Here is a 12,566-nt window from a genome sequence, read left to right on the forward strand (position 1 = left end):
GGCTGACTATGCCTGTTTGCTACTATGGGAAAAGTTGGATAGTTCTCTGCTAGACACCTTTGGTAACATTATCTACTGAGGGAAAAACGGATTTAGCATAATGGCATCCACTTTTTTTTTTTTTTTAATTATTTCAATTCTTGTCTCTTTCTTCAGCACAACACAATACGTTCTGAACAAAATGATTCTTTTCTGATAGCTCCTGCCTTATGCATTTTTAGCACTTAATATGTGGCATAGTACTTCCAGGTAATGATCTAACCAGTATAGGTATACGCATATAATCATACATAATCGGAAAGAATTATTGGGCATGTTGAATTTCAATATGCCTGATCCGAGATATGAAACACTGATAGACATGTCTTATTGGGAGTCTCCTCTATTAGAAGAAAAATAAAGTTGTTAAATAATGATAATTTAGAGGCTTTTACTTTTAAGACAAGATCAACAGGTAACATTGGTACACCTTCATATAGCTAAACATGTAATACAGTAATCACTCACCTGAATAGTAACCAAATGCAAGCAGCAAGCATCAGCTTAAACCAATAATTCTGACACATATGCACATATTCATTTGTCTCTTGACCTGCATGAGAATGTATCTCACAAGATGGCACTTGATAGCAAATCCCTAATTCTAATGTATAAATCATAACATTTAATGATTTTCAGTGATTTGCTGGAATATGGAAAGAATATGTTCTCAAAACTTGGTGTACTTTGCCTTGAATTGTGAACAAAAAAAAATGAAAGCGCAACGAATGCCGCATCAGTTAAGATTAGAGCTTAGGATACTATAACAAAAAGAAGTGAGGCAGTAATTTGCAGTGGGTGGAATATCTAAAGCTTGTGGTTACAAAAAAGAATCGAAAAATTAAAAAAAACCCACTAGCTTAAAATACTATATAACACTGAAATGTTAAAAGGACGGAAAGTAACTTAAGGCTAGGTCTACATTGTACTCAGAAGATCTGCACTTTCCTGTACATCTTTGTAGATCACAGTACAAAGAAGAGGGACAAAATGCCTTAATATTTTATTAGGAAAAGTTTCCCCTCTCCCGTGTGCCACTATCTGGTCCAGGGGCACATCTCTGTCCTCTTAATAAATCAGGTGCACTCCTGTCATGTAACTAATTTGTCAGCTCGAGGTATATCTGCCCTGACCCATTTTGTTCTCCGCCACTTTCGTATTGAACAAGACGCAGAATGAACAATGTACCTCTATAGAAGACTGGTGTGGATGGGTTATTAAATTTCCCTCAATAGTCATAAAAGATGTAAAAGAAACAGATCTTGTCTAGAAGATGTAACTCTAACTAAGATTTATATTTCTTAACTATGATTTATAAGACAAAAAAATACGAAGACAGACCATGTAGCTATTAAAAACAAATAAAAAGGGGCCAAATGTATTTGCTGTGGATTTAACTATGGTATTTTGACTAAAACCATAGAAGCTAAAATGAAAAAGATGATGAAATCAAGAACATCCAAGCCTGACAGGTTCCCAGCCGCCAGGGTACACATATACTGAAGACTACTTCAAGGAGGATGTCCCTTTTTGTAAACTAAAATTAAACACTAGGCACAAGAATACAGAAATTTCAGTAAACCGCCCCTCTCATCTTTCTAAATGGTCTTATCCACAGCTGTTCTATGGTAGCCACACCAATATATATACAATTTCTATAAAATAAAGGGTTAGCAGACTGCTGTACATAACATGTAACAACAACAGCCCTAGTATCCAAGCTGTAAGATGGTCCCATCATATACAGTAAGGTCGAGCAGATCCCAGGAATGTCTTTGCCTTCATAGATACTGAGAAAGGTTTTCTGCTAGAGATGCCTTCAGATTGTCCATCACACCTCCTTGTATGTGAGAGGTGTTCAGAAGGTGACGTCCACCAGAAGAGAATAATGGCTCATATCATTGAAGACGACCTTTAGACACTTGTCCTCTCTCCCAGGTCATACCTAGCAAAAATGAATTAGTTAGAAAGGGAAGACTGTGTGTGTGTGTGTGTGTGTGTGTGTGTGTGTGTGTGTGTGTGTGTGTGTGTGTGTGTGTGTGTGTGTGTGTGTGTGTGTATCTGGACTTCACATAATTATTAAAGTCTTCATTTTTGTCAAATCAAAGTAATACATATAAAAAGGGAGATTAAGTACTTTATTTTAACAGTTCCCTTCTACGCACTTTGGCTAAAAGAACTGTAATAAAATGACATGTGAAGGTAGTCAAAATATTTATTTATTTTTAACCCCTTTAAGGGGTTCTCCAAGTAAAAGTGGTAACCTGGGGCATCAGGGGTAAGTGTAGAATATAAAAAGGCTATACTACCATAAATGAAGAGGCTCACGTGACCACTATAGCCAATCACTGGTCTCCATTAATACTGGTTAGGGACTAGTGACATTATTTCGATAGATCACAGGTTTCTCTAGAGCAGTGATGGCCTTTTAGAGACTGAGTGCCTAAACTGCAACCCAAAACCCACTAAATTATCAAAGTGCCAACATGGCAATTTAACCTTAATACTGTGCGGATCCACAACTGCAGACAGTTACGGATCTGCAATATATAGTCTTGTGAATGGGGTTTTATAGAGCTTTCAATAATACAAACAACTTTGTGCTGAGAGGTAAAGACTCTGCATTTGGTACTTCTGAACAATTAATGTTCACTATTTCGCATACATCGCACAGAATCTGTTTTATAGTGACCGCGAAATGTTATTACAGTCTGTACTAATATCATGTCTGCTATAAAACAGAGACTGTGTGATATAAATAGTGAGGGGACCCCACACAGTACAATCTGCCCCATGCATTATTATATGCTCCACAGTGGCCTCCACACAGTATTATCTGCTCCACTTTGGCCCTCACATATTAGTATATGCTGTGCAGTGACCCCACACAAAAGTATAAGCTTCACAGTGGGCCCACACAGAATTATTTGCTCCATATTAGTAGGATATAATATTGTGGGCCACCCCAATATTATATCCTACTTATATGCAGTCCCACGAAAAACAGGTAGGTAGCGTTGTCCTTCTTCTGACTGCAGGCGCTGATTGCTTATGTCATCACACCTGCGCCGGGGCAAAGGTCACATTTGCAGTCAGTGTAAGACACAGTCCCACAGACCCGCAGCCTACACTGACAGTTTTCAGCTATATGTGCATTTGCACATACAGCTGAAAGAAGCATTTGCTCACTAGTGAAAAATCATGTACCGGATACTTAGGGCTAGTTCACACGTGAACTGCCCACGCGGGTTTTGACACAGAGAGAGCCGCGACGAGCCGCGTCTCTCTCTTGTCAAAACCCGCCCGCCGCGACCATCGCGGTCGCGGCTTTCACCTCCGCTGTCGGCTCAAATGAATGAGCCAACATGGAGGGTGCTGCAGCCGGGCGGAAGCCGTGCGGCGCAGCCCGCGCGGCTTCCGCCTGAAGAAAGAGCATGTCGCTTCTTTTCTCCGCTAGCAGCAGCCCGCCGCTAGCGGAGAAAAGAAGCCCAGCGGTCTCCATAGACCACCATTATAAGGGGAGGTTTTGGACGCGAAATCCGCTGTCAAAAACCTCCCCTTATACTCACGTGTGAACTAGCCCTTCGTGAGCGATCACGGCAACGGCTCACGTGTCAACAGAGAGGGCTCTGAGTGCCACGTGCCATAGGTTCGCACATGGCTCTAGAGCAACCACATAGGCCAGAGATTGACCTCTGTGAATCACGTGAGACTCTCCACTGGGCTGGAAATGAAGAAAACAAACAGTAATTCTGTCATTTTTGGAGCTGTTTTTCAGCAGTCTGTTCAACAATCAATACTTCTCATAAAGCATTTGTAAAGTGCTGCGGAATATGTTGGCGCTATATATATTATATATAAAAAAAAATGTATTAAGGGTTTGTTTTGTTTTTTTACACCCAGGTGACATATACATAACAGCTTGAGCTTCTGCTGATCTGCAAAGACTGCTTTCACTGTCACTGATGTAGATGACTGCTAACACAACATTTACACCTCCATGGAATAAGGAGTCTTTAACAAGACATGACTCTCCAGGGTTGTTTTGGCAAGATCTTCTTTAAAAGGAAATCACAAAGTATTCTCAGTCCTTAATAAACAATGGAGAATGATATGTGTAAATTTAATGGACCAGACAGAATAGGTTTTCTAAAACCTAAAATATTGGTCAAGTGTGCAAGTATGAAGCTGCTGCCAGACACTTCTGACAGCTGGACATCTGCTGACAGTACTAAGAATTTGGCTTATTGAAATCACAAATTCCGGACTCTGGTTTCATCTAACATTATGGGAAAGTCGTCATGAACACTGGATTGTGGAATTCATGTGAACAAATTGTGGTTAATTCTGAAATTGACAAAACTTACCACTGATTCAGTCCCTTGGACAAGTCCACCTGAGAAAGGTCAATGATAACCTATAGAATTAGGATGAGACAGATTTCATCAGTATTAAATGTAAGCTCTACAACAGGGCTGTGCATTGTGTGCTCCGAGGTTTTAAAATTTTGGTTGGAAGACTCATATGATATAAAACAAAGTATTTGTACCTCTTCCAGGTACCCTGTATGCCATGTGTAATGCTTAAACCATTCCATGTAATAGTAGACAAGAAAACCTGTGAAACCAGTGCATTACAGATATGCATTACATTACTTACAGATATATTGCTGTACATGTGAAAAATAAAAAAGATAATAAAATAGAGCATATATAAAAAAAAAAAATATAAATTGCTGCATAAATGCATCAGTTTTTTTCCTCACATGGTTTTTCACAGAATTTTTTCTCTATAGACTTTGAGCCCCTATTATACCTATACAGAAAACATCAAGGTTCCTGCAGGTATAATTGAAGATTTTTTTTTCCTGCATTGTGTGGATAGGATTGGTCAGGATTAGCGTTGAGCGAATAGTATTTGTCGAATTTCTCGCCGGCATAGGAATGTGTGTAATCGGCCAAACACCAAGGGGTTAAACGCTTCGTCAGCCGATTACACGCATTCCTATGCCGGCGAAGTATTCAACAAATACTATTCGCTCAGCCCTAGTCAGGATCCCTTCCACTTTGCAGGTAATGTAAAACACAGTTTTATTGCAATACGTGGCTTCAGCCTGAGGGCTCGTTCACACGGGGGGCAATGCGGCTGATTCTGACCATATTTTGACTCGGGGAGCAAAATCAAAATATGGTCAAAACCCGCCTGCCACGATGTCGCGGTCGCAGCTTCCCCCACCCCGGAGTCGGCTCAAATGAATGGGCCAGCGCCGGAGGTTGCAGCTGCCAGGCGGAAGCCACGGCTCAGCGAGCTGCTGAAGCCGCCTGAAGAAAGGGCAGCTCGCTTTTTTTTTTCTGCTATCGGCAATTGCCGATAGCGGAAAAAAGAACGCTAGTGGTCTCCATAGACCACCATTGTAAAGGGGTGGATTATGACGTGGATTCCGCTGTCAAAATCCGCCCCTTTGGCCCCATGTGAACTAGTCCTTAGCTAGAATGAATGATGCCCGGCCTCCAGTATAAGCAGTACCTTTCCAAGTAGCTCTTTCTCTCTGTACATAAAGGACACGTTGTTTTTCACTGAGATTTCTAGTTTTCTCTTCGCTGCTTCCTCCAATGATATTTCCCACTCCAACCTGTAAGAATAACAAGGGTATGTAAGAGTTAGATGCTCCAAAATAAAATTTACCAGTATGTACCTTTAATTCACCTATCATCATATGTAAACTTGTAGGAAATACAAGTGAGAATCTCATTAAATGAATTATAGAGTCACATGCATACATTGGCATACTGTGTCCCTAAGAATATGTACTATGGAGCTGCAGGCACTCAATGCTCAATACCGCTGGCTTGTGCTACCTAAGAATTAATATTTCTAGAGGAAAATCTGTCTTTAATACATCATTCAGTACAGTATGGCCCCATAGACTCCGTACAACTTGTAGCTTATACAAACCTATATGCAGATATACTGTATACACGAGGCCTTATCTCTAGTGGCTTCTGACAACTCCACAAGTCTCCTGGTTAAGACATGTCTGCAGTATATACCAGCATAAGTTAGTAATACAGGGAGCTGTCACTATTCACACCGAAGGCTAACATTTAAAGGGATCCTATCATTAAAACTCATTTTCTTCTGCCTAACACGTAGGAATAGCCTTAAGAAAGTCTATTCTCCTACCTTTAGATGTCTTTTCCGTGCCGCAGATCGGTATATAATCCGTTTTTTGTCAGTATGCAAATGCGTTCCCTTGCAGCACTAGGGGCGGTCCCCAGCGCTCAAACAGCACTGGGGGCGTCCCCAATGCTGCAAGAGAACTCTCCAGCGCCGCCTCCATCTTCTTCAAGAACGGGTCTTCTTTGCATCTTCTTCTGGCGGAGGCTTCAAACTTCTAGACCTCAGGCCTAGGGCAAAGCCGACTGCGCATGCCCGCCGGCCACAAGAAAATGACCGCTTACACAGTATTGTAAGCGGCCATTTTCTTGTGTCCAGCAGTCATGCGCAGTCGGCTGCTCGAGGCCTAGTAGTTTGAAGCCACTGCCGGAAGAAGACCCATTCCTGAAGAAGATGAGGCAGCACTGGAGAGTTCTCTTGCAGCATTGGGGACGCCACCAGTGCTGTTTGAGCGCTGGGGACCGCACCCAGTGCTGCGAGAGAACTCATTTGCATAACGACAAAAACCAGATTATATACCGAATGGCGGCGCCGAGAAGACATCTAAAGGTAGGAGAAGAATAGCCTTTTTTAAGGCTATTCCTACATGGTAGGCAGAAAAAAATTTAGTTTTAATGATAGGATCCTTTTAAAGAGAACCTATCAAATAGAAAATTTTATATGCCGACTACAAGTAGGACTAAAGAGCAGAAGTTAAATGGTTTGATACAAATTTTTTCTAGGGAAAGATTCAGTATATGATGATTTATTCCGGTAAATCTCTGTTCATTTTGAGCTTAGTAGTCATGAAGTGAATTAACAGACTGCCCTACACGATCCTCCATATTGAGATAGCTGTCAATCACTGAATGGACCACCCACTTGACAACTAGAATGAGCAAAGATTTGCATGAGTAAATGACAAATTTAGGGCTCGTTCACATCAGCGTTGTGAACTCCGTTCTCCAGGTTTCCGTTTCCTGCCTAAAACAGAGGCAGGAGACGGAAACCTGCAGGAGTCTCTCTCACCCATTCATTTGAATGGGTGAGAGAGATGTCCGGCCGTGAGCGGTGGTGAGCGTTTTATGCTTTCCGCCGCAAAACCGGGTTTTATAATCCGGACACAGAGTCGGACATGCAGTACTCTGTGTCCAGATAAAAAAATCCAGTTTCGCGGCGGAGAGCATAAAACGCTCACCGCCGCTCACGGCCGGACCCGGTCTGTGCTTTCCGTCTTCTGGCATGCAGAAGACGGAAAGCACAGAACGGAAAGAAGAACGCTAGTGTGAACCTAGCGTCATACTGAAAGGTTTCCTACAAGATTATACATCAAATTGCTGAGCTCCTCCGAGTCTATAACATAAAAAAATACTTACTTTTCATTGAACTCTGGATTAATGGTCCGTTTTTTCACACTAGTTTTCCGTTTTGTGGCACGGTTTTTATCTGGTAACAAGAGGGCTGACAGGTATGGATCAGGAAGCTCCTTGGAACTTACATTTAAATTCCTAACAAAGGGTTAAATAAAGACATAAGTGTAAACTTCTACGGATGAAAGGAAACTATAGTCATTAAACTAGGTAAATTGGGCAGCCTGACATACTGATCTTACGCTTGGTTCATATTTGCCACTGCGTATGAGGGATTCTGTTCCCCTCTCCACATGAAAAATGTGGAGAGAACAGTGCTGTTTGCTGCGCTTTTCTCTCCGCATCTTTCAGCCTTTTCGAACGGAAACTAAGCGGATCCTATCATAAACTATGGGGTGCGCGGGTTTCCTAAGGTAATTGCTTTTTTCATGCAGATTGGGTTTACTTTTGGGGGTGCCGAATGGAAACCCATAAGCAGCCTTAAAAGGGTATTTACACCATTAGCCAATGAATATTTATATCTAATAAACAGATATTAATGGCAGGATCTATAAAAGTCATGAAAACCTAGATGAAGCTTACCTGCAGCTGTGCATTATTGCTAAAAGCTTGCCCTCTTTTGCTGGGTAATACACAGTCACGCGTATCTGGCTAGCATTGGCATCAATGGGATTTGGATCACTATAGAAAAACATCAAATAACTTCTTATTTTTATTGATATTTGTGATTGATCAATATGCATGCAAGACGACTCCTCCCCCAAACACCCAGTTGTCAATCTATTAATACATTTTTAGGAAGAACAACAAAGGAACAGGACATACTGTTCTAGAAAAAAAAAAAGGGTGTTACAGAATTAATATATAAATACAATTATTTACTGTGTCAGATTAGGAGTAAACAGATCTTTTTAATCCTCCCCACTGGTGGACTGGTTTATGTTTTTGTGTTTTTAATTTTTCCCTTGTTTACCCATTGCTTCCTTGTAACTTACAACTTGTTATGTGGGGTTCTCTTGTGATTAGGGTTGAGCTGATCTTGAGATTTCAGGATAGTTTTTAAAATCTGATTTCCGATCATTTTCCATTCGAACCCGATCCCGATGCAAATTAATGGGATTTTTTAAAATAATCGAAGATCGGATTTTAAAAACGATCCTATTCACTAAACAGCGTGGTGTCCAAAAATTGAACGCTTTAATTTTTAGACTCCACGCTGTGTAGTGATTAAAAAAAAAAATCCTCTGGCTACTTAGTCCCCCCTGGTGTCCACTTACCTGCACAGATCGCTGCCGCTCTCCGTTGTTCTCGGTCCTCTCCTCTCTCTCATTTACAGGACTGCAGAGCGCCGTGCACGCCACCGCTTCTCTAGGCTAGTGTTAGAGATGCTGGGATTAGGAGGGGCTTGTTGTTGCTTAGGAGAGTGTGGTAGGGTGCAGGGCAGGGAGACGTGAGTGCATCACTCATGTCTCCCCTCCCAGTAGCCGCTCACACTCTTCTAAGCCACAAGCCCCGCCTTCTTCCTAGGTCTGTAACACTAACCTGAGAGGCAGGGGCGCACACGGCGCTCTGAAGGCCTGTAAATGAGAGAGAACCGGATAGCAACAGCGGCAGCGGATCTGTGAAAGTAAGTGGACTATTCTGTTTCTAGTGGACTATACTATTCTGTTTCCTCCCTGAGATGTAGCAGAGCCGAGTATACGGCACAGCAGGGAGGAAACAGAAGAGTCGTATGCTCCCATAGCAATGAATGGATGCAGCCGGCGCACAGGGTGTTAAGCTGCCGGACACCGGCAAAGTCTGCATCCATTCATTCCTATGGGAGCGTGCTATTTGAAACGGCGGCTTCGAATAGTACTCGCTCATCTCTAGTAGCTAACATTGTTAGCTTTTCCCACAATGCTTGGCCAGTAACTAAGCATTGTGGGAAATAACCTTCGACCTCAATCCCGCCTAAAAAAGATTGGGATCGGAATTCCGATCGTGAAATTTACTCGATCGCCGATCGGAAACCGATCCTGATCGCTCAACCCTACTTGCTATTGCAATTTATTAAAATACCTTTGAAATTAAGATATATATATATATATCTATATATATATATATATATATATATATATATATATATGCTCTCTTTTTAGTCTCTATGCGTCTCGACTAAAGACCTCTCAATAGTCTATCATTAAGTTATGTTTTAGTATTTAGTCCCAAATGAAATGGGTCAACACTATCTGTATCCTAAATAAGTATTTCTATAACAACACGTTATTGTGTTCAGTCTCCTTCCAAAAACTGGAATAAAAGGAGATCAATAGGTCTTGTGCATCCTAAATTGGTAACAATGAAAACCACAAATCTGGATTGATTATTTGGAACAGTTCTCATCATACTCCAAGTAGTATGAATAATTACAATATATAGAAATTTACACACATGCCACATTTCTCCTCTTCTTTAGGACACACATCAATATTAGCACATCATCACTCATACTTTTCATCAAATTATCCATGGGAGTGATGTGACTATTGCTAACCAAGCAGTATAGATGGCAATTCTCACCTGTTTGCATTGGGTAGCCTTTGTCTCAGCTCTCCTCCAAAGGTCTCATCGTCCACAGCAGACTCTAAGCTAAATGGTGTACTCTTAGGACTAGGGGGTCTTGGAGTTACAGATGTAAGACTAAGAGCCTGGAGCTCAGGGCTGACATTAGGAGAAGAGAGAATCTGAAACAAAAGTGCAATTTTAGTGTAAAACAGCAAAATTCTGTATTCTGAGACATGCAAAAAGTGCATTTGTGCACTAAATAGGTATCGGTGTAGACTAGTGCATGGGGAGAATATCATTGACTCACCCTCATTTTAAGTCTCATGAGAACCTCACTGTTCGCTCCAGGTGAATTCAGAGGGAACCAACCATCAAGAGTCATAGACTCAGCAGTCAAGAGGTCAGACAGTGGAATGGTGAGAGATCCAAGAGACTTAGACTCATCTTGAACCTGAAAGGAAAAGAACCAATATCTCCATCTGACAACATAAAAAAGATATTTTACATTCAAGAACTGGACATGGAATATGACCTTCTAACCTGAAGTTGCAGGGTCTCATTTTTGGGATTCTTGACAAGAAATACACAGCTTTCATCCCATACAGGATCACTGCTCTTTGATGTAGCCTAATGTCAATGAAAATGTATAGTATAGATGAATAAAGAAAACCTTTGTTGTCACGCTTTCCAAATCTGAATAATAAAACATATGTAGAAATTAATAATAATTGAAGAGTGACGTGAAGGGAACACTCCAACCATAATTTATACTTCTGCCCCCTTGGACCCTGCACAAGACATACACAGTGCACCCATTACCTGGAGGAGGTCAAAGGTTACATCAAAGCTAAATTGTAAATTATCAAGTGGAATCATTGGCTGAATGTCCTCGAACAGGAAAGACTAGGAGAGCAGGAAAGTGTATACATAAAGTAAGATCTCTATGGTTTAGGTTATAGGCAGTACCTTAGTCTTGTGGGTAGCTTTCCTCACAGATATCTGTGCACTTGCAGTAGGAGGTTTGCCACCTTTCTTCATCTGTTTAAACAATAAGTCAAGTGAATATGTGATATATGGAAGAAGGATGAATATATAAGAATGATGTGACATGTAGGCGGTTTATACAGAAAAGTGATGGACACTATGCCTCCATTTTGACTCAGACAAGGGTGGCATTTTCCACTCAGTCCGTGGCATAAATAGAAGATAGCGGGCCTTATAGCATATATCAGAAATGGCTTCATTATGGTGCCAGGTTTTGCCATCCAGTTACAAAATAAAACTGCCTGACTTTTGCTTCCCAATTCATTCCCTCTCCAGAAACCCTCCGTTTGCTACAAATGCAAAAGGCATTAAAAGTTGCATAGGTGGTATATAAAAACATTTATGTCAAAGAAAACCAGCATAACACTGCTTCTTTATGAGGCACTTTTTTGTTTTACAACTTCTATATAGTTTTGAAAACACTAAATAAATTATATCTGCAGGATATGAATAGAATGTCTGAGGATAAATACACTTAAGATGTAACTTTTATTGATTAGTTTAAAACAAAAGTTGAAAACTCTCATTAAAACCAAGAGATAGCACACAAAACTGCGCGCTAGCTCCACTCAGGTAGCGGACAAGAGATAGATAAGGTCCCTCAATAGCACTAACTAAACTCCACCAGAATCTATCCCCGCTTAACAGTTGATATTTTAGGGAAAACTGGGAGCAATTGGCAGTGCAGAGACACATACACACTAAGTAGCTGACAGTCAGTATAGGACCAACTCTACTGACTTGCTAACACTAAACTTGAGGGCCTAATTTACACCCGCATTTCTAGCCTGAGTAGGAGCCAAACACATAACCAGAACATAAGTTGGTCTGTACACACACACACACACACACACACACTTCCACACACATATTTTGCAAACTATTTCTTAATCTGTACGGAGAGATCGAGACATGAAGGGCAGCCATGATATTAAATAACTCACCAGCAGATCGCTGGCTCGCTCTAAATATACACATAGCAGAGCAGTAGAGAACTCTTCACTATGGGCCGATTGAGAAAGGCTGTTCAACATCAGCGCCTACAGAAAATAAAAGGACAGTTAAACAATATACAAGTGATATAAGGGCAGAACACTGGTGTAATGACTGTATGTGAGAAGGATAGCAGTTCTGGAGCAAGGAAGAAACAGCTGCACAGTAGGAACAAGGTGTATAGAGAACAGCTGGAGGAGAGACTATGGCAGTACAGTACAGGCCCGGGCAGGCTGGAGACATGTAGGCATTACCTGATCCAGCTGAGAAGGATCTGTAAGCAGAGACAAACATTCTGCTTTGACATGTAATCTTCCTGATTTTACTTCCTCCAGGGGCAGCCACTGTCAGAAAGGTGAGAGAAGTGTTTTTCTATGTGCTAGGCATTATTTTCATTTATGGTATCAAATAACGAAA

At 41.2% G+C, this 12,566-nt stretch overlaps 1 protein-coding gene and 1 long non-coding RNA gene across 2 annotated transcripts in view; one reads left to right on the top strand and one right to left on the bottom strand.

Annotated features, from left to right (window-relative positions):
- The window catches only part of LOC142195709 (uncharacterized), a 293,946-nt gene that overhangs the window by 201,008 nt on the left and 80,372 nt on the right, over positions 1-12,566 (top strand). The window lies entirely within an intron of this gene.
- The window catches only part of ESYT1 (extended synaptotagmin 1), a 68,738-nt gene continuing 56,351 nt past the window's right edge, over positions 180-12,566 (bottom strand). Inside the window, exons 21-31 of the mRNA XM_075265615.1 lie at positions 12,404-12,493; positions 12,101-12,196; positions 11,079-11,150; positions 10,653-10,739; positions 10,420-10,563; positions 10,128-10,291; positions 8,148-8,246; positions 7,572-7,703; positions 5,566-5,671; positions 4,407-4,456; positions 180-1,984 (exon numbers count right to left, since the gene is read on the bottom strand). Coding sequence (XP_075121716.1) covers positions 1,954-1,984; positions 4,407-4,456; positions 5,566-5,671; positions 7,572-7,703; positions 8,148-8,246; positions 10,128-10,291; positions 10,420-10,563; positions 10,653-10,739; positions 11,079-11,150; positions 12,101-12,196; positions 12,404-12,493 — 1,071 coding nt within the window. The 3' untranslated portion in view covers positions 180-1,953. The remainder of the gene's footprint in view (positions 1,985-4,406; positions 4,457-5,565; positions 5,672-7,571; positions 7,704-8,147; positions 8,247-10,127; positions 10,292-10,419; positions 10,564-10,652; positions 10,740-11,078; positions 11,151-12,100; positions 12,197-12,403; positions 12,494-12,566) is intronic.

Source organism: Leptodactylus fuscus, chromosome 2 (genome assembly GCF_031893055.1).
Source record: "Leptodactylus fuscus isolate aLepFus1 chromosome 2, aLepFus1.hap2, whole genome shotgun sequence".
Lineage (NCBI taxonomy): Eukaryota > Metazoa > Chordata > Amphibia > Anura > Leptodactylidae > Leptodactylus > Leptodactylus fuscus.